The 23153-nt window shown below is 34.7% G+C and overlaps 1 protein-coding gene across 2 annotated transcripts in view; it reads left to right on the forward strand.

Annotated features, from left to right (window-relative positions):
* Positions 1-82: 82 nt before the first annotated feature.
* Positions 83-23153, forward strand: part of INTS13 (integrator complex subunit 13) — a 29484-nt gene continuing 6413 nt past the window's right edge. Inside the window, exons 1-14 of one of the 2 annotated variants that reach the window (XM_058558615.1) lie at positions 83-561; positions 1546-1781; positions 3776-3850; positions 9630-9832; positions 10241-10321; positions 11483-11573; positions 12940-13068; positions 14611-14695; positions 17197-17286; positions 17483-17572; positions 19354-19532; positions 20642-20812; positions 21060-21214; positions 21569-21799. In XM_058558615.1, coding sequence (XP_058414598.1) covers positions 1557-1781; positions 3776-3850; positions 9630-9832; positions 10241-10321; positions 11483-11573; positions 12940-13068; positions 14611-14695; positions 17197-17286; positions 17483-17572; positions 19354-19532; positions 20642-20812; positions 21060-21214; positions 21569-21799 — 1805 coding nt within the window. In that variant the 5' untranslated portion in view covers positions 83-561; positions 1546-1556. The remainder of the gene's footprint in view (positions 562-1545; positions 1782-3775; positions 3851-9629; positions 9833-10240; positions 10322-11482; positions 11574-12939; positions 13069-14610; positions 14696-17196; positions 17287-17482; positions 17573-19353; positions 19533-20641; positions 20813-21059; positions 21215-21568; positions 21800-23153) is intronic. The other variant, XM_058558616.1, reaches the window with a different exon arrangement.

Consider the following 23153-nt stretch of genomic DNA (forward strand, 5'->3'; position numbering starts at 1 on the left):
TCGCAAAGTCTCGCGAGCTTTGCCAGAGGAAACTGGCCTGGGTTGAGAGACCGGGAAGGGGAGACCGGGTGGGAGGGCCTTGTGCGTAAGGGACCGTGGCTGGTTTAGCTGGTGCTATGGTTGGTACTTCGGTGTTGGCGAGGCTGTCAGGTTGCCCGGGTCAATCTTCGCAATGAGTGATTGGGAAAATTAGCCGGTAGAAAAGTCTTGATGGTCGGAGGCATTTTTTTTCTTGGCTCCGCCCTCTTCCTATTCAGCGACCTGGGCGTCTGGCCCACGGAGGGGGAAGGGCAGCTTGGCGGCGCTGTGGAAGAGTCTGCGCACGCGCGAGACCGAGTGTGTGCGGATTTGTGTTCATGCGCACGCGCGCGCGCTCCTACATTTAGGAAGCCTGGGAAGGACCGGTGTGCTAGGAGATGAGCGGGGAAAGCATAGTCCCCTGTCTTTGGTACCAGACTGTCCTGACTGTGCGCTGACCCTTCCCACCCAGCCAGCAGGCTTTTCCAGAGAGGCTGTGGTCCGTAGCCTCTGTTCGTTTTCACTGCAGGACCAGGCACGAAAGTAAGCGAACCTCGATCCTGAGGTCTTCCCTGTCCACTCACCTTGTATTTTCCACCCCTCATCCTCCAGCAGAGCGTGTCTAGCTTTCTCAAAGAAGAGTTTTGCGAGAAGGGGAAATGCGTTTGAAAACAGGAGAAGAAAATAGCTGGCGCGTAAAAATTCGGTTCGTTTTGATGAGCACTTTTGCTCTGCTTACCATGTGCTTCTTGAATGTGGATTGTCTATTCTGTATAAGATATTATTAGCGAAGCAAGGGAGTTTTTATAAGAAAAAGTTTTAAAAGTTCCTCCTCCCCACCAATGTGATGGTAGCAACTAAGTTTTTCTATTCTACCAGGTAAATTACTATGGTGTTTCAAAAGCTAAGGGGGAGTGTGAATTTGAAGTTCTTATGCTAACGCAAAGACCCGATATGTAGTTATCTTAGGAGATGTTTATTATGTTTTGGGCCTTCCTTTTGCTGTCACTCCTCTTTCCTGTTAATTCTCCCGTTCCTCCCCCCTCCCTCCTCTTTCAGAAGTCTTGAGACTTTTTGGAGGGAAGCCCACATCTGACTGGGGTTAGTTTGGGGGTTTCTATGTGGTTTACGTCAATTAACAAGGATCATGAAAAGAATATTTGAAGAGTATTTGTCGTTTATTATGTTTGGTGTTAGGTAAGGGAATCAAGTACAATTATTTGTAAAATATTTTCTTCTGACGATTTTAAGTTTATTCAAAAAGCCAAAAATATGTATGGACTGTAATTTTGCCTGTGCCTGTAGAGTGACAGTTAATATGGTGTAGCTGATTTCTTGAATTGATAGTTACTTTCTGGTCATGACCTCATGAAATCTTGTTCTTTGTTGGATAAATTGCTTATTTGAATACTGATTGTTCGTTTTCTCTACCAGGTCTTCTTGAGAAAAAGACACTTAATTAGAAATAATTTAAGATATTAAGTATTATGTATAAGACATTTGGCTAACCTATGTTATCTCTTACAGGGTAAAACAAAATGAAGATTTTTTCTGAATCTCATAAAACAGTATTTGTTGTGGATCACTGCCCTTACATGGCAGAATCATGCAGACAGCATGTCGAGTTTGATATGTTGGTGAAGAACAGGACCCAAGGAATCATCCCTTTGGCCCCCATATCTAAATCATTGTGGACTTGCTCAGTAGAATCTTCCATGGAATATTGTAGGATAATGTATGATATATTTCCTTTCAAAAAGCTGGTAAGTGTGAAGTACAAGCAAAATCATGATTTTGGGGATGTACTTAACTGCCTATTACATTTTTTATATATGACTTTGCTATAGATTTGAGTTAAAACTGTTTACTGTTTTAAAAATATGGTATGTGGTATTCTCCTTTGGGATTAATATGTTATATGAATTTAATTAGGGCCAGCAACAGTAATAACAGCTAACAATTATGGAGCACTTACATGTACCAGGCATGTTACCAAGTGCTTCATATTTATTAACTCCTTTAATTCTCACAAAAATCCTGTGAGGTAGCCACTGTAATTACTGGAATAATATTCAAAGTGTATAATAACCAGATGGAACAGGCAGTGACCATTGAAAACTGTTGCCAGCCTAAGCAGAAGGGATGTTGGCTGTAAGCAGGTTGTCAGAATGTCCTGGTAAGTACCATCTGAATATCAGTCTTATTACTGCTGTGTTGGAGATGCAGAGACTGAGGTAAAGAGAGGAAGCTTGTGTTGAGTCACATAGCTAGTTAGAGGCAGAACCAGAAGTTGAACCTAAGCAGGCTGGCTGCTTATAGTTTTAGTGACTGTGTACGGAACTGCTGCAGGATTTGGCCATGTTAGAAAGAACTGCTCTTGAGAATGCCAAGCGGAAATTATTTTTGTCAATAAGAAGAGAAATTGCAGATTGATAGAAATTTCAAGTATGCAGATTATCTTCAGGTTTCAGAATCTCCACTGTTTTATTTTGGGAGTCATTTGGTTAGCCACAAGTGGATGATTTGCTTTCTGTCTCATTTGGAGCAGCCTAGGCTGGGCCCTTGCCAGTTCTTAAACTGGGACAGGCAGGGCAGTAACAGTAAGGCTGAACATAGAGAGTCTAACATTATGCATTCCTATATATTCCAAATTAAAATTTAATAATGCACAATTCCTCTGTAAATTGTGCATTATGTCGGGTAAAAAAAGGCATGAGAGGAACGCTAATGTAGTGATATAGCGCTTTGGTTCAAATCCTGGCATCATTAGCTACCAGCATTGTGACCTTGATCATATTGCTTAATTTCCCAAAGTCTCTGTTTCCTCCCATGTAAGCGTAACACCTACTTCCTATGATTGTTGTAAATTTTAATGAGATAGTGTAAATAAAATGGCTACTAAAATATGTCCCTGTCAGGTAAACCTTAGGAGGGAAGGCTGCTTATCAAACTTACTGGGAAAGCAGAACTAGTATTTCGTGGATATTAGGAAAAAAGATCACAGATTAGATCATATAGTCCAGGGGAAAGAAATAATCTCACCCTCTTCCCAAAAGGGAACATGGTCATCATTTGATGTATTTTCTAATATATCCTTACTGTCATTGTCATCTTACTTGATAGTATATTTTTGTTTGCATTTTACTTTAAAATTTAGAATGAAGTCCAAATCCAGTATTTTGACTTTCAATGCCTTATGTGATATGGCTGCTGCCTATTTCTCTGAATTTATCTCCTACCCCTCTGCCTGCTCTGACCTTCACCCTTTTGAGGGTACACACTTAGAGGCCTTTGCATTTACTGTTCGCTGTATCTGGAATTCTCTACCCCCAGCTCTGTCCGTGGCTGGTTTCTTTTGGTCATTTTGGATTCCCCTCAGTTGCCACTTCTTTGACTGCTCAACCTAAAGTAGCTAACCAACTTCTTTTTCAAGGCATTTATCACTCTCTGAAATTATCTTGTTCACTTATTTATTTGTTTGTATTCTCCCTGCACTGCCCTCCATCTTACCCCCCACCCCTGCAACCCTGGGCTTCCCCACGTTGTGAGTAACAGAACTGCTTTATTCATCACCTTATTCCCGTAGCCCCGGTGCCAAGAATAGCACCTGGCATGTACTAGGTGTTCTATAACTATGAAATGAATGAATGAATGAAACAATCAGCAAACCACTGCTAGAGACTGCATATTATTTTAAATATGATGTGATTGAGTGGAATTGGAGTTGCATACTAATTATTTCTTTAAAATTCATTAGGTGAATTTCATTGTGAGTGACTCTGGAGCACATGTTTTAAATTCTTGGACTCAAGAAGACCAAAATTTGCAGGAGGTATGGTTAGGTTTTGACCTGTGGCCTTTTTAAGAAATTATCTGAATGTGGTAATACTTTCTTAAAAAATGATTAAAAAAATTTTTTATCAAGTTGTATTTGTACATAGTTTTAAAACACCAACTAATACTAAAAGAAAAAGAGCTATCTCCATTCCAGTCTTTCCCCACTTCCTAGAAGCAAAGTTTCAAGTCTTTAGTTCAGCTAGTATTTACTTCCATATTTCTAAATAACATGTTTTTACTGCTATTTGTAGAGTTCTCAATTTAAACTTTATTTATCATTATTGTCAATGCGGATTTACCTTTTATATTCCCTCTTCCCTCATTTTCTCAATGTTGTTATAGCAGGATTTTTGGTTAATTCAAAATTCCACGTTTGCATTATAACGTCTACATCAAGTGTTATTCACTGCTAAGCCAAGTAGTGTATGTGATTATCTCCTTTCTTTTTTTTTAAGGTTTTATTGAGATATAATTGACATACAGCACTGTATAAGTTTGAGGTATACAGCATAATGATTTGACTTACGTATTATTTCCTTTCTTATACAACTTTTTGTTTATTCCTAGAATTTATCATTTCCTTTTTGTTCTTAATTTGTTTAGTTTTCTGTGTATCTGTTGCTGCTTTTCCTCATGTCTGTATAAAACTTCTCAATATTTTTTATGATAGATGTATTAGAAGTTAGCAGTTTGATTTTTTTTTTTTTCCTTGAAAAACTTGTGGAGCACAGTCTTCTGCTCCAGTTTGAACTGACTGCTTTCTAGGCCCGGCACACTGCTGTCATCCTCCTCTCCCTGTTTTTCAGATCCCAATTTTTTTCCTCTGTGTCTTTGTGTACTCTCTTGTTTTGGTAGACTATAACTTCCAGGATTCCTATAACTTACCTTACGCTTTATTAATAACTGGGATATAGAAATTTCAAGTTGGAAATAACTTTTTCCTCAAAATTCTGAGGGCGCTATTCCACTGTTTTAAGCTGCTAGTGTTGTTGAGGAGTCCAATATCATTTTTCGTCATAATTTCTCTCTGAAACCTTTTAGAATCTTTTCTTTTCCCCTTTATGTTCTGAAATTTCCCAGTGGTATGCCTGGGTGTTGGTCTTTTCTCATTCACTGTGCTAGGCTTTATATTCTCCAGGAAGATTTCCCTATATTGTTTCTTTGATAATTTTCTCATCTCTGTGTTCTGTGTCTTTCTGGAATCCCTTTTAGTGGGATGTTGGACCTCCCAGATTGAATTCCTTACTCTTTTTCTCATTGGTCCTCTCATTGTTATTCTACTTTCTGAGCGTTTTACCTGTTTCCTTTTAACCCTTATATGGAATTTTTTATTTGATCATATTTTTAATTTCCGAGAACTCTTACTTCTGCTCTAATTATGTCCATTTTTGTCATATATTTTTCTTGTTTTTGGGTATAATTTTTTAATCTGAAGGTATTAATAGTTTGAAAACAATAGAAAACTTGCAGTTTTCTTTTGATCTCTGTGTTCTCAGAGTTCTTTTCATGTTGAGGCTTTTTTTAAATGCCTGCTGATATTTAGCTGTGCAATCTTGTTTAAAAGCAAGGCATTAAATAGCAGATTAGAATATCTGCATGTTGTGGAATAGGTATTGCTGACTGGGCTTCACTGTGGTTTAATCTAATTGTTTTCCCTGGGACACCTCCAGATGTCAGAATCGACAGATCACCTCTCTGGCACTGTTCAGGGTCTCTGGAGAAGATCTTCCACTCTTCTACCTGGATGCTATAAACTTGGTTATCAGCCCTCTGGGAACCAGAGGAGAGAGTAGATCCAGTAGGCAGACTTTCACTCAGTCTTTCTGTTTTTGGTCTAGTACTGTGCTGTCCAATGTAGTAGCTACTAGCCATATGTAGCTACTATTAGCTATTAAATAGCTGCTATTTAAATTTAAATTAATTAGAATTAAATAGAATAAAAAATTCAGTTTCTCTGTAGCACTAGCCATGTTTCAAATGATCAGTAGGCCACACGTGGATAGTGGCTACTGTATTGGTCAGCACACATACAGAACATTTCCATCATCACAGAAAGATCTGTTGGGCAGCACTGGTCTAGTATCTTACCCTTACACTCTGCTATGCTTCATGGTATCCATGCTTGATACTTTTCTAGTTCAGTTCTTCCAGTGAATGGGATTCTGTATCTGGGGTCATCGAGGAAAGATAGTCACTTACATGGGTAGAGTGTAAGATCTGGGAGTCAAGTTGCTCCTTATACTGACTTCAGGTCATTCATAGTTTTCAGTATCTTGTCTTACCCTTGTTTTGTGTGGTATTGATGCCTCCAGTTCCTGAACTTCTGGATTCTGAAGGATGTATCATCTTGCCTTCCCCCCCCCCCCCCCCGTAGGCACTTAGATTTCAGCTTTTTTAGTCCTATAAGCCCATTACCATTCCTGCATCTGTTTTGATAAATTCTTATTGATATCTCTTGTTTCCTGTTGTCTCCCCCATTCTGTTTGTCTTTGTGGGTTTATGGGTTTTTTTTAGCTTTGGTTTATGCTTTTTTAAATTAAATTCCTTTACTACAGTTTTAGTGGAGTTTTAGGAGGGAGCAGAAATAGACCCATGCTCAATCCATCAAGTTTATGCTTTTTGAACATTATTTGTCTAAGGATACTGACTGTGGCAGATTATGTTCTTTGCCATTGTTTAGTTGGATAGAAGATCTCAGTCTACCAGGTTCTTCACCAATGAGTATGAACATGAGAGACAGGCATTCGTGAAATAATTGAATACATTATTGGAATTATTTCTTGTTAAAATTTTTCTGTTAATGGATTAAACTTTTTCTGTTAATGGATGCCATTCAATGGACTAGTCCCATTCAAATGTGTTTTAAATGAAATGCTTTTAAAGAAAATGTGTTTATCACAGTGTTTGGTCTTAAAACATTGTGATTAATATTATAATATGTAAACATATCTAACCTTTCATTCTTTTGAGATAACTCACTCAAGGTGTAGGCTTTTATTGGTTTAGCTTTGCATTTATATCACTCCAGAATGTTCTTTATTCTTTTATTAGTTGAAAAAATAATATTAAGAAGGCTTTTATTGGTTTAGCTTTGCATTTATATCACTCCAGAATGTTCTTTATTCTTTTATTAGTTGAAAAAATAATATTAAGGATTCCATACATTACCCCTGTACTGTCTTTGAAAGGGCATGTATTCTGCTTTATTTCTTTCAAGAGGTACTGTGAAAGAAGGTTGAAGCCTCTCTAGTTGTATATGAATAAAAATAAGCACAAATTTGTATAGATTTTCCTTACTGCATCTCTGCAGTGCAGTGAAATGTGTGCTTTTGATAACGGAAGGTATACTGATCATAAGAGAATTACCACTCCCCTCTGCTTTCTGAAGGTGAAGGCACATTATATCACACTCATTACTTTTAGATTGTGAACAGAAGGGGGAACTCCAGTGGTGAAGGCAACTATATACGCATTACTGGTGTTTGACATGATATAAAATAATTGACATTTTGGATAAATTAGGTATAACCTTGTTCGTGTTAATCTATTTAACGTTTAGTTTTAGTTATTCATGTCATTCCTTTCCTTAGTTGTTGTGAATAGCCATGAGTAACAAGTGAAGTAGATTGATCGAAGAATGTTTGGGCTGGAAGGATGGTAGACATCTTTTGCTTCAACTCCTTCATTGTGCAGGTGAAGGAACTGAAGCCTATAGGGGCCAGAGGTTGTTAGACTTATATACCTGGGTCCAGGGCTCTTTCTGTTACAGCACATAACTTGATCCTATACATCTTAAATTTCCTTACAAAAAAATTGTCAGACTTCAGGAGTTTGGGTCTTGTTCTTGTTGGCTAAATTAACTGAAGTTTGAAAGTGTCACACTAATGTGGGACAGGTTCTGTTATTGTTTTCACTTTCAGATTAGGAAAAGGGCTAGGAGAGATTGACCATGTCACACAGTATTAAAAAGCAGAGCCCGGGCCGCCCCGTGGCTTAGCGGTTAAGTTCAGATCCCAGGCGCGCACCGAAGCACCGCTTGTCCAGCCATGCTGAGGCCGTGTCCCACATACAGCAACTAGAAGGATGTGCAACTATGACATACAACTATCTACTGGGGCTTTGGGGACAAAAAAAAAAAAGGAGGAGGATTGCCAATAGATGTTAGCTCAGAGGCAGTCTTCCTCAGCAAAAAGGGAGGATTAGCATGGATATTAGCTCAGGGCTGATCTTCCTCACAAAAAAAAAAAAAAAAGCAGAGCCAAATTTCAATCCATGTTTATTGACTCCAAAAGTTGTGTGTTCTTTCTGCTGCTTTCCCCAGGACCGGAACACTCCTCCTCTAACAAGCTACTTTTTATTGACTTTCTCCTGCGTTCTCCTTTATATAGTCATTTATACATATACGTGTGTGTGTGTAAGTAAAAGGTAAACCTTAAAAAGTTTCCAGCGTGTCCCCTGTCCCAGTTAGTGGTGTGCCAGAGCCTGCTTATACCAACTTGGGAGAGCTGAGTATGTACTTCTCCTACCAGCTTCGCATTCACTGCTTGAAATCCGCCATGGTGGGAGTATTTAACCATAGATGGTGGCAAACACTACAAATTAGGGCTTTTTTTTCTCTTTGGAGAGCTGGTTTGCCAGCACATCACTGTTTATCCCCACCACTGTTAGTTTTTTATAGATTCTTCCAGAGTATCTTTATGCATATACAAAATAAAGTCCTCTTACCTTGTTCTTTTCAAGATTGTTTTGTCTATTCTGGGTTCCTTGCAATTCCATATGAATTGTAGAATCAGCTTGTCAGTTTCTTCCAAGAAGTCAACTGGGATTCTGATGGATTATGGTTCAGTTTGGGTAATCTTAACAATATTAAGTCTTCCAATCCATGCACATAGGATAGTTTCTGTTCATTTAGGTCTTTAATTTTTTTCAATAATGCTTTGTAGTTCTCAGAGTGTGAGATTTGCATTTCTGTTGTTAAATTTATTCCTAAGTATTTTATTCTTTTTAGTGCTGTTATAAATGGAATTGTTTTCTTAATTTCATTTTCGGATCGGTCATTCCAATTGTATAGCAATATGATTAGTTTTTGTGTATTGATCCTGTATCCTGCAACCTTGCTGAACTTGCTGATTATCTCTAAAAGTTTTGTAATGAGTTTCTTAGGTATTTCTACATACAAGATCAAGTCATCTGCAATGTAGAGATGGGTTTACTTCTTCCTTTCCAACCTGGATTCCTTTTATTTCTTTTTCTTTCCTAATTGCCCTGACTGAAACCTCCATTACAGTGTTGAATAGAAGTGATGAGAGTGGACATCCTTCTTCTGTTTCTGAGCTTAGAGGGAACACATCCAGTCTTCACCATGATGTTATCTGTTGGTTTTTCATAGATGCCTTTTATCTGCTTGAGGAGGTTCCCTTCTATTTCGAGTTTGTTGAGTGTTTTTATTATGATGAAGGGTCTTGGATTTTGTCAAATGCTTTTTCTGTGTTTGTGGAGATGATCATGTGATTTTTTAAATTCTATTGATATGATATTTACATTAATTGATTTTTAGATCAACTTCAGATCAACTTTGCATTCCTGGGATAAGTCCCAGTTGGTCACGGTGTATAATTCTTTTTATATGTTGCTGGATTCGGTTTGCTGGTATTTTGTTGAGGGTATTTGTGTCCATAAAAGATACATTGGTCTGTAATTTTCTTTCTTGTGGTGCCTTCGTCTGACTTGTGCTGCACACTCTTGTCAACATAATTGTTTTCCCTTTTACTTAGCTAATGGCAGCATTAGCTGCTGTTGGGCCTCCTAATCCACGGGCAGATCCAGAATGCTGCAGTATTCTGCATGGTCTCGTTGCAGCAGTGGAAACCCTGTGTAAAATTACAGAATACCAGCATGAGGCTCGCACTCTACTAATGGAGAATGCAGAGCGTGTTGGAAACAGAGGGCGAATAATATGCATTACTAATGCAAAAAGGTGAGACATTAATCAACAGTAATTCTTTCACTGAGGGAATTTTAATGTCCTATTGCTGTTTTTATTTAAAAAAGCAGGGACAACATGTTAGCATTTAAGCATATTGCAAGTGGCCTTTCTAATATTGAAGCTATTTTTATCCAATTCTAAAATAAAGACTCATCTCAGTGAAAACTATTTAGATTGTCATCATGTAGGTCAATTTGATTTTTTTTCTCACTAGTTTTTCATCTGGTTGTTTGGTATTGTGAATGAGCATGCTAAAGACAGTCCTTATTGAAGTAATTTTAAGTGCCCATAACAAGATACTACAGCTGAATAGTGTGTGTTTACTTTATTTTGTGTGTGTTTATTTTTTTGTCTTACTGTTTATTTTTTTAAGTTGGTTATATCTTTTTTATGCTCTAGTGATAGTCATGTGCGAATGCTTGAGGACTGTGTCCAAGAAACAATTCACGAGCATAACAAGCTTGCTGCTAATTCAGATCAGTGAGTATCATCCATAAACTAAATAAATATTGCGTTTTATAGTCCTATGTATTTAATTATAGTTATTCCAATAATTTGAAAGCAATTGGTAGCATTCCTTTAAATTCTCTACTGGCTCTACAAATTAGTCAAAAAAATGTATGTTTGATCAGAAACTTTTTTTCCCTTTCACTTTAAAATTTTCCTTTTTTCCACAGGAAAGGTGATCAGAAGGATAAAATAATACATACATTTGTAATGCATATTTGTTTTGATGGCTTACTCCCCTACTGTGTTTCAAATTTGTAAAATGAGCAAATTGTTGGTGGCATTATTCAGTAGTACCAAATCAAAACATAACAACTAATTGCATTGTATGAATTGTTTAAAAAGAAAATAGCTATAAAAGACATGTATGAGGCAGTTGCAATGTGGAGTCTATATTAGGGTGAGCTATTATTACTAATTTTCTTAGGTGGAGTACTGGTGTTATTGTTAATGAGTAGGATTATTCTCATTAGGAGAAGCATGCTGGGGTATTTAGGAATGAAGTATCATTTCCTCTGCAACTTACTCTCAAATGACTTAGTAAAAATAGAAGTTTGAGTCTATTTAGGTATATATGGAGAAATCAAATATAGCTAACAGTTAGTGAATCTAGGTTAAGGATATATGGGTGTTCATTGAATAGTGCTTTTCTTTCAACTTTTCTGTAGGTTTGGAAATTTCAAAATAAAAAGTTGGGGGAAACTTTTTAGCATTACAAATCCTGTATTCTTGGAAATAACCAATTATAGGTAATGGTTTGTATTGCCTGATTTTGTCCTTAACAAACATTAGTAAAAGGGAAACTAATACACAATATATTCATTTTCTCTGTGGCAATTATCTATTGAAAATTATACCTGATTATAAGAATTTTCCCTTTATTTTGTCCTTCAAACACACAGAAAATCATCATTTTTGTATTTGAATTAAATTCATATAAATTATTTATTAAATGTTCATGCAAGTACAGCAGTTACATAGTCTTTCTAAATATTTAGCTTTTGTGTTAACAGTAGTATCTGATTATAATAAGGGAAACACTGTTTTAGTATATTAAACTTTTAAGAGTGTACCTACCTGAATTTTTTACGTAGTATGTCTTCCTGTGTTCTAAGTGAAAAGTTTCTCTTTAAGTCTCATGCAGATTCAGAAGTGTGAGCTGGTTTTGATCCACACCTACCCAGTTGGTGAAGACAGCCTTGTGTCTGATCGTCCTAAAAAAGAGGCAAGTACAGAAGTAATGGAAGAAAAGATCATTGTTAGTTATAATAATAAATGCTGAGAAGGGTTAGCATTCAAATGATCACATTGCCACCATTTTCTGTCAAGAAAATATTTATGAACTTGCAAAGCAATCTGTATGGCAAAACACCTAGATTGGTTCTTTCTGTTATAATTGTAAGTTTATTTAAAGTATTTTCTGTTTACTTGCCTGTTGATGTTTATTTTAATTAAATGTATTGCAAAACCATACATAATTTGTATTGTTCCTAAAATTTCAGTTACTGTAATGAATTTCAATTGCTTTAATTTTTATTCTATGAAAATCTTTTTTCTCATTAGAAAAGCAGTACACTTTTTAACAAAAATATACTCCAATAACAAAGAAATTAATTTTACCCTTCCAGAGGGGGTAAAAAACTGATTTTTCCTCTTGGTTTTACTTTTTAAATAAATTTGAACAATTTTAAAGGAAGAGACGAGTTTGTTGATTGTGAAATGGGTTTGTATCACATAATGTTCTCCATCAGTGGTCTATGTTTAGAAATATAGATATATGTGTTTATATAATTATATTAAATGTGTATGTTCTTATGTTCTGGTTTTCAGCATTATTTAATATAAACGTGAAGTTATTACCTTGGTCTATGAATTTTTTATAGTTAAGTGATATTTTTAGGTCATCATCTCATTGTGTTTTGGGTGGTTTCCATGCTAAGCCCCTTTTTTCTGCCTCTTTTGATAATGTGGCAATATGTTGGCTTTACTTTGTAATAGCTAAAAAATTTATTTACGATAAATATTTATTACCCTAGAATGAGTAAAATTTTCTGTTACCTTGTTGTAAGTAACTTTTGGCTGCCTTATCACATTTATTGGTGACAAAACCTGATGTTTGTGGCGATTTCCACATTCTTTATAATAAGTAGTTTTATCCCCAGGGGTTTGTCCTCTCCGCAAAATGCAGTATTTTTTCTACAGCATTTCTGTGGGCCACTTCAAATCCATTTTGCATATAGCTAAATAGAGGTAAAAATTCTAAATTAAAAAATATATTGAAATCAAAGACTATTCCACTCCAAGTTTCAAGAGGACCGGGACTTTCTCTGTTCACTGCTGTATCCTCCAATAGCTCACACAATTTCTGGCATATAATATAGTAAGTCTTGCTTAATACCTCTCTATTGAATGAATGAATGCATGAAAATTTATTGCTAAAATATGATCATGGTTAATTTACGGACCTTTTTATTTTTCCAAATTCTAAAAAGTAAAAATACTTAATTTTTGTGGGTTGAAGTAAAATACTTGGCCCTAGGTTACAATGTATTAATGTTTTGTGGGGTTTTTTTTTATAAACTTTTCTGTAGTTGTCTCCTGTTTTAACCAGCGAAGTTCACAGTGTTCGAGCAGGACGGCATCTTGCTACCAAGTTAAATATTTTAGTGCAGCAACATTTCGACTTGGCTTCAACTACTATTACAAATATTCCAATGAAGGTAGGCAGTTCTTTTTCCTCCTATTTTGGAAGCTCTGCTTTGCTTTTTAAATATTTGTTTGACGTATATTATTTATTTTAATTGAACCTTAACTTGTTCTCCCCATATCATATTTTCTGTTTTGCTAGCCCACATTCAGTGTCCTTGACCAGGTCAGTAAATGCTGAAAAGCAACAAGAAAGGATCACAGAACAAAATGCTGTATTTTTCTTTCTAATAAGAACACTCTATATCAGCTTTTTTGTTTTTAATTATGTTCTTGTTATTTTCATCAAAATATAATCTCTGTCTTAAATAGTTCCTTTTTCTGTGATTCTTTTTCTGACAGTTGTGTTATTAGATTTTAATTACTTGGTGTATTCTAGTGAATCTTGTACTTTCTATATTTTTGTTCCTGCCCACCCAATATAAAGGTGTTTGTAACTAATAGGTCTAACTAGGGGAAAATAGCTCGTAGTTTTAAGTAAGTTTATTACTCTAGCCAAAAAGCCATCCATGTGAGTCTGTGATTTTGCTAGTGGGTTTTCTTAGGAATGTGTTGCTGGCTGCTCATTTCCGTTGTGTTGTCGTTAAGTTGTTGAGCACGCGCGGCAACACCTGGCTCACAGGGAGCTTTAAATGAGTCTTCATTGAGTGGCGTTGAATTTAATCTTGCTGATTATGTTTACAAATATGAAGTAGCCACTCTATCTAAAAATTCAAATGGGCTTTCTCCTAGGTCCAGTATCATTTTTTTGCCACCATAGGATGAACACCAAATTGCATGAGAGAGAGAATCTTCTCGTTATTAATGTCCTCCTCACGCTGTCGGCTGGCTCTTTAATAGAACTTGTAGCCTTACCTAATAGAATGATTTGGCTGCAGAAGCAGTTAACAAGTAAAATAGCATAATAGATGTACTTTAGTATATATAATTTCATGAGTTATAAGAAAAATACTCTGAGGATGTCTAACACCTTGCTTTTTAAATTTGACCATATTTGTGTGCCACTGGTGTGACTCTCTCTTTCAGTTTTTGTCTTTTTTTTTGGTAAATAGATAATATGGAAGTTCCTATTTACTCTCAGTGGAAACAAGTTACTAAACTTGTTTATAAGTCTACATTTGCTATTTTATGTAGTTGGTGTTTGCTAACTTACTGTAGATATTTAAAGATGCTATTTCTTCCTTCAAACAACTGTTTCACATTCAATTTATATAAACTATTTCATTTATATTTGTGTATATAAAGTATTGCATTCAGAGTAAAAAAAATTTCTAAAATTTCTAGATTAGTCATCTATTTTAATTCTGACATAATGTAAGAAAAATCATTAAATACTTTATTACCTGTATATAGTCAGTAGTTTTTTAATAGAGTTCATATTGTTGTGGAAGACTGTTGCATCTTTAAATAGATTAATTACTGAGCAAACTATTCCATTATTATAGCTAATTATCGTTGAGCGTATTTGATCTCAATTTAAGCAGAAAGCAAAATGAATAATTAATAACTTCATTATTTTGAAAACAAAACCGAGTTATTTTAAATTTTGCTTTAAGGAAGAACAACATGCTAACACATCTGCCAATTATGATGTAGAGTTACTTCATCACAAAGACGCACATGTAGATTTCCTGAAAAGTGGTAAGTAGAAGACATTGGAAAGTATTCCTTTGTAAGATCTAACATATGAAAGCATACTAACAGCTTTGAGAAGTTCTTCAGTAAACAAACCTGATTGACTTTAGGTCATCCCTTTTCAAACTTATCTGACAATATCACCACTTAATGGCCATGGAATTAGTCTTTACTTTGGGAAAGATTAGGCTAATGGAACAAATATTGAGAATGATAGCCATTACAATCATGTCGTAGTTTCTCTTTTGCAGGCAGATCACCTTGGGGAAAGGGAAAAGAACAGGAGCTGAGTTGAAAGAGCGATAGACTTACACCTTGCCTGGATAAGAATGAGCTGTTTTAAAATTTAGTTTTTTCCCTCGATAAGTTATTTGAATTAGTAGGTTTCATCTCCAAAACCGTGATTTCTGCAACAGTATCAATATGGTTTAGGGGAGAATACTCTGGTGTTCGGAGATAAAGAGTTTGAGCTAAAGCTTTGCCACCAGCTAGTGAGTACCATATGTTTCTAGACTTCAGTTTGCACACTTAAAATTAAGGATGCTGGATTAGATGGACTGTAATATCCCATCCATTCCTAAAATTCAATGAAATTGCCTTTAAGTTTTGAAATGCCTTTAAGTTTTGAAATGTGGTTAAATTCTTTACAGTGATTTCTATGTAAATTGATGCTATCAGAGAATTAAATGGTTGCCTTTGATCATGTTGTATGCTTCTTTTCTAAAGTGTTAATACCGTAAGCCAATCATAACATTTGTTATATGTATGAGGAATCTTGGAATTAAGCTAATATGGATTTCTGAGAGGAGAAAAACTATTAAGGTAATGGATATATTAATGTTTTACGAAGGAATGTAGAGAACTTGTTTTTGAAAATACAATATGTAGAAATTACTAAGAACCTGTGAGGTAATATCAACTTTTAAAATACTTATTTTTAAGACTTAGAAAAAATGTTAAAAATATCCTTTGTAACCCCAAATGTTTTTCTAAAATAGTTGTTGATTTGACCTCTAGTTGGATATATGACACATGGACACCATGTGTAAAATGCTATGGTAGCAACAGGAACAGAGTGTGGTGGGAACACAGTGGGTTACATAGGCGAGCTTTACAGAGGAGGTGACATCAGAGCTGGATTTTGTGAGTTGCCTTCCTATTTAGCCCAGATATCTTCTCTAAGTTCCAGATCTATATCTTCTGCTGCCTAATTATATCTATTAGATGTCTCTCAAGCACCTAAAACTCAACATACCCAAAGCAACTTAAAAGCTTTGCCCCTGAACTTGTCTTCTAGTGTTCACTCTCTCAGTGCATGACCCTGTTGCCTATCCGGTTATTTAAGACAGAAACATGAGAGTCATCTTTGAGACATCTGTCTCAGCTTCATATCTAATCCATCATCACATTTTCTTGATTTTTATCTACTGAGTATCTCTCACATACATCCACCTCTACCACCATTGCCATCTCCCTAATTCAGCCTCTTTTATTTTCTTACCTAGTATCCCGTAGTAGCTTCCTAAAATGGTCTGTCTGTATCCACTCTTGACCTGCTAGCTAGAATAGCTTTGAGAAATGCTAATCCTGACCTTGTTCCCCTTAGCTTAAAACCCTCTAATGCTTTTCTCTTGCCCTTAGGATAAAGACAAAACTGTTTAAATGTCTTACAAGGCCCTGCATTGTCTTGCCCCGCCTTCTTTCCATTCTCATCTCACAGCGTACTCCTTTCCTCTCTGTGTTTCGGCCACGCAGACCTGAAACTCTTCACGCCCTCCTCCTGCCACAGTGTCTTGGTGTCTGCTCTTTCCTTTGCACGAATACTCTTTCCTTTATTTCTTGACTTAATTTCTACTCATCCTCTTCAAACTCAGACTAGTTTTCACTTCTCAAAGAAACCTTCCCTGATGTCTCGGAACAGGTCACGTCTCTTTGTAAAGATGTTCATAGCACTGTATACATCTCCTTCAAAGCTTTGTCAACTTTATAGTTTTGCATTTGTTTATTGTTATTTTATTATAATCTTATTACCCTAGACTCCATAAAGGCAGAAAATGCTCACTGTTATATCTTCGTATGTATTTACTTTCTAGATGCCTTGTTTTATATTTCTTCTAGTACATTTATTAGGATTCAGTATAATCAGTCATGCATCTTAGATTCCTGAAGCTTTCTTTGAGGATTTATCCATGTTATTTTATCATTTAATGGTGTCAGAGGGGAGCAGGTGTAGGTTCTTGAAATTTAAAAAGTTTTTGCTGTTGACTTGCAGTGCAGTGACTGAAAGGATTAAACTAATTGAGAAATTTGGAGGAAAATTAAATATTTGTTTTAATCATGGTTAATATCCATACTCTGGTATATTTTTAGGAGTCTTTCTAAAAAAAGATGTTCTCCCAGGGGTATTTTCTCTTACAGAGCTTAAACGTTTTTGGAAATCTTGAGTAAATAATTGGAAGTTTGTGATCTATTTAGTAATGTCACTGTTTCTTTGATTATTTCTAAAGGTGATACCCACTTAGGTGGCAGCAGTAGGGAAGGCTCCTTTAAAGAAACGATAACATTGAAGTGGTGCACACCAAGGACCAATAACATTGGTAAGTATTTAAAAATAATTGAAAGAGAAAAGAATAAATCAAAAGTTCTTTAAGTATTATGTGGGGATCATTAATCTGTTTCTTTTTGAATTTTTGTTTTTCAGTATTTTAAAGTCTTAAGGAACAAGTTTCTTTTCTCTTTTAATTGTGGAAATATTCCTTTATATTCTTTCAAATGTGTTTTCTTCTATTTCAGAATTACACTATTGCACTGGCGCTTATCGAATTTCACCTGTAGATGTAAATAGTAGACCTTCCTCCTGCCTAACTAATTTTCTTCTAAATGGTAACTTTCATCATTTAATTGTTTTAACTGGGATTATTACAAGTGAAATCATTTGTGAGAATAAGTGAAAATGTGAACTCCAGAATGCTATTTTCTTTAATACAGTCTAGCCCTTTATTTCCCCATACTGTTTTAAAGTTATATAATTGTAAATACCCTTTAACAGTTTTACTAATGCTTAAAAATAAGATGACTTTATGTCTTTCAGACTAGTGTATCTGAGAAATGGTGTTTAATATATTTTTAAGTATTTTTATTTTTAAAATGTGACCTTTATAGTCTAAATTGATTTTTTTAGAAGATAGAATAATATTTACCACTTATCTTGACTTACTGAATTTTAAATCACAAAGTATTTGTAGACTTATTTCTCTTTGAACACCATACCTTTATCTTAATAAACATTATATTTTCACTATTGTACCATATGATTCTTACACATATGACTTTTTTTAATTGAGATATAATTGACATACAGCGTTAACATTAATTTCAGGGGTACAACATAATGATTCGATATTTGTATATATTGCGAAGTGATCACCACAGTAAGTCTAGTTAATATCTGATGCCATACAGTTATAGAATTTTTTTTCCTTGTGATGACAACTTTTAAGATCTACTCTGTTAGCAACTTGCAGATACGCAATACAGTATAATTAGCTATACTTTCCATGCTGTGTATTACATCCCAATGACTTATTTATTTTATAACAGAAAGTTTATACCTTTTGACTCCCTTCACCCATTTTGCCCACCCTCTCTCCCCTACCTCTGGCAACCACCAATCAGTTCTCTATATCTATGAGCTTGGAGTTTGTTTTTTTTTTTAAGATTCCACATATAAGTGAGATCATATGGTATTTGTCTTTCTCTGTCTGACTTATTTCACTTAGCATAGTGTCCTCAAGGTCCATCCATGCTGTCACAAATGGCAAGATTTCATTCTTTTTTATGGCTGAATAATATTCCATTGTGTGTGTGTGTGTACACCACATTTTCTTTATCCATTCATTCATTGATGGACACTTAGGTTGTTTCCATATCTTGGCTATTGTAAATAATGCTGAAATGAACATGGGGGTACATATATCTTTTCAAGTTACTTACACATATGATTTTAAATCTGTGGTTTCCTTGTGTGAAAAATTTTTTTTAAAAAGCAAATTATTGGATTCCATCTACTAAATCTAAATTCTATAAGCTCCTCTGGTGATTGTTATGATCGGGTAAGTTTTGGAATCACTGATGTAAAGAGTCAGTCTGCCTTTATAAGGTTATTTTCATTGTTACGTTAAGCGTAATTTGATTATCAGACTATGTAAAGTCCAGGTTAAACAACATTGAGTCATGTGACAGAGCAAGTAGTTAATGATAGTGCTGATAAGGAGGTATTGTGGAAGTGAATTGAGACTCTGCTTTCTCCCCCAAATGTTTTGTAGCTTTGATAACCTGAAGGTTACCTAACAGTTGTCTCACTTTTCTTCTTGATGTTCAAGAGAAAAATTTCATATAAACTTGTAATTGAATGAACAATATAACCAAACATTATACCAGAGATCACTGTCTTATTTTGGAAGACTATCTATGGAACTATGTAAGCTTGGAGTAACCAAGAGAAACTAAGGCTAGAATTCATATTTTTAGGACTTGAAATGCAGATATACTAAATTAGCAATACTGGTTAAAATCTGAGGATCAATTATAAAATGAAAAATCTAGATATAAATCTTAAGGGAAAAAAAAATTCGTTCCTGATAGAGTAATCTTGCTTTTGACAGGTCGTTCTGTTTTATTGGAACAACCACGAAAGTCAGGTTCCAAAGTCATTAGTCATATGCTTAGTAGCCACGGAGGAGAGATTTTTTTGCACGTCCTTAGCAGTTCTCGATCCATTCTAGAAGATCCACCTTCAATTAGTGAAGGATGTGGAGGAAGAGTTACAGACTACCGGATTACAGTAAGACCCTGATATCTATACATTTTGTTTTGAGTCTGTCATCATTCAGCAAGTAGTTGTTGAGTGCCTGTTCTGTGCTAAGATCTGTGATGAAAAAGAGGTTTGGAGAAGTTGATTATTTATTTATTATTTTAATTATGTAAATTTCCTGCAGTACTTGCTCTGAAGAGCTATTTATCACTTTGTAGTCTTCTTTATGTATTCAATGTATACTGAGAAGTGTCTGGATAGCATCAACACACTGGAATTATAGGAAAGAATGGAAATTGATTTGAATTAATAGTTTAGGTGGAACTTTATTTCTAGTAACTTAAATGGCAAACATAAACATTTGAGTATTTGGATTGCTGCTGCTTTGAAATAACACGGAATTTTTGTATTGAGAGGTACATACAAGGACATTGTCTATTTTTGGTAGAAATTCTATTGTTCTCGTTTTAATTTTTCATCCTCCCTCTCCTCTTTTATATTTGATATTTCATGTCTGTCCACCTTTTGATGTGGTTGTAAAAATTTAATGTAATTGATGTATATGAATATGCTTTGTAAAAGTGTTATATATTGTAAGTAATTGTTTTTGATTAGGCTTTTTTTTGTTTTTAGATCTTTTTTTAATAAGGAGAAAGCTAATAAGTATTCATTGTAGAAAATTTAGATCATATAGATATCTTTAAAAAAGACAAAAACAAAGACTAACTTACCTATGATTCCATTATTCAAAGATAACCACTGTTAACATTTTGATGTATGTCAAGGTAGTTTTTAAGTAAGCAGATTATTGGTATTGTAATGTTGTTAACTCATTCTTTTATCCGTATATGATAGAAAAGAGTTAAATTATAGAAATTAAGAAAAAGGAGTGTTCCTTGGTTTTTAAAAAAGTGGAAAGAACCATGAATGCATTTATGTTTGAGGCTTTCTTCATCTCCATTGTATAAAGACTGATAGGTTTCATGTTCAAAAAAAATTAGTAGGACGGAGTTTATTAGAGAAAATGCTTTGTTGCGTATCACAGGACAGAAGACATCAGGGAAACAGACTTTTACATGTAATCCATACTGAAACATTAGAAAATAGTTTCTAATTTTATCTTATTTGGTTATCATTAGGATTTTGGTGAATTTATGAGGGAAAACAGATTAACTCCTTTTCTAGACCCCAGATATAAAATCATTGGAAATCTTGAGATCCCTTTGGAACGAGCAAAAGATCAGTTAGAAAAACACACCCGTTACTGGCCTATGATAATTTCACAAACCACGATTTTTAACATGCAAGCGGTAAGTGTTAAATAGTTTCAGTTTTTCTTCTAGATTAGTTATATATTCTTTACAGGTGCCATTTCTCAAGCAAAGAATGAAATATATGAATTTGCTACAGTTAAAGAATTAGTAATAGAAAATTGAAGTAATGGTTACAGATTATCTTGCCAAGGCAGTGTTTAAAGTCAACTGAAGTTATACCAAGATGCTTTGGTATTTTTTTCAAGACAGATTTTCTTTTTCTTTTTCAAAAAAAATCTAATAGGTAGTTCCATTAGCCAGTGTTATTGTGAAAGAATCTTTGACAGAAGAAGATGTCTTAAACTGTCAAAAAACAATATACAACTTAGTTGATATGGAAAGAAAAAATGATCCCCTACCTATTTCCACAGTTGGTACAAGAGGAAAAGGCCCTAAAAGGTAGTTTTTTTCTTACTTTATATATCACATTTACTTGATACATATTGTTTTTTAAGCTAACTTATTCATATGAAAATTATATATTTGGTGGTATGTATATATACATCCATGTTTGAGATGAAGTGATATAGAATATAGAATAGCAGAATTGAATACATTATAACTTAGAGTTGCACCATGAACGATCGAGGAAGAGAAAAGAAGTCCATGTTTAATTATTTCCTTTTATTTACTGGTAGCAAGTGACCCTTTGATATTATTTTTTTTTTTCTTATTGAGTTAACATTGGTTTATAAGACACTGATATTATTTAAAGAGTATTTCTAAGAATGTTATTTTAAATCTTTACTTCAGAGATGAACAATATCGTATCATGTGGAATGAATTAGAAACCCTCGTCAGAGCCCATATCAACAACTCGGAGAAACATCAAAGAGTCTTGGAATGTCTGATGGCGTGTAGGAGCAAACCCCCAGAAGAAGAGGAACGAAAGAAACGAGGAAGAAAGCGGGAGGACAAAGAGGACAAGTCAGAGAAAGCAGTGAAAGATTATGAGCAGGAGAAATCCTGGCAAGATTTGGAGAGGTGACTTGTTGATAATAATATAGCACCATGGTGCCTTTTGGCATATCACATTCTGCATGTAGCACATTCCAACATTCAAACCTCATTTAATAGTAGTTCATTTAGTGTGTGTTTATTTCATTTCATAACTGTGATTTTATCATTCTTAAAATCTAAAAGATCGTGGGCTTAAAGAATTAATGATTTTTTTTTTTTTTACTGTTGGGACAAAGGTAGTGTTTAATTTTTTTCCTAATTAACATCTGAAAATTATAATACATGATATTTGATATCAGTATTTGCTTTATGTGTTATAAATATCAAAGACATAGTTTTATTTATTTCTTTAGTAAATATTTATTGAATGCCTGTAAAGTGCCAGGCATTTGGCTTAAGATCCCTGCCCTGGAAGAATGTACAGTGTTGTGGTACTGATAGGCAAGTCAGTCAATGATTTCAGCCAAGTGTGGAGGATCCTGTTATAAAAAGAGGCACAGGGTGCCCTTGGGAACACAGAGGAAAAGCATCATCCTAATTCTGAAAACCTTACTCAATAGTACACTCTTTTTCCCTAGTTTGTAATTTATATGGTGATGTCAAGGTTAAATTTGAAGAAACAGAAAAAGTAACAAAGGCTTATAAATAAAAATATCATAACATATCAGCTGGCTTTTGTCTTCTACCTCCTTGCCAGAAATCAGGCAAAGAACCAGGTAAATATTATAATGGCAACGTAATAAGTCCCTTAAAAACAAAACGGAACTTTACGATGGAAAATTTCAAACATATACAACAGTAGAACGAATACTTGCCCGTCACCTACTTTCAACAGTTATCACTTCATGGCAGATCTCATTTCATGTATCCACATCCACTCCCCTCACCACCACCACCACCATCTACCTCCCCTATGGGAATATTCTGAAGCCAATTCTAGAAATCATGTCATTTTATTCCTAAATAAGTAGAACACTTTTATTCTATTTGACCTTAGAAGTTCACTACTTCCTTAGGGCTACTGAGCTTCTGAAACAGAATTGGCTTACTTTAAGAAGAGAAGGAAAAAAGTATTCTCATTCAGAGCCCACTGATCTTTAAGTATATCCCTTATATATTTTGAAAGTGTTTCTCTTCCCTGATGAAATTCAAAATAAGCTTGGAGTTAAGTTTCTAACTTGTGGAATGTAAATACATTTCCATAGTACATAAACAGGGAACAAATAGTAGTGGATTTCTTATTCTTATTGTAATTTGAAATAGTATTTTTTGTCCATATCTTTGAAAATTAAAATTGTGATGTTTCTTCCAAAGATCACATTTCTGACCTTTTTAATTTTAGCTTAAATTTTCCTTTTTTTTCATGTTTTACAGCTAA

Source organism: Diceros bicornis, chromosome 17 (genome assembly GCF_020826845.1).
Source record: "Diceros bicornis minor isolate mBicDic1 chromosome 17, mDicBic1.mat.cur, whole genome shotgun sequence".
NCBI lineage: Eukaryota > Metazoa > Chordata > Mammalia > Perissodactyla > Rhinocerotidae > Diceros > Diceros bicornis.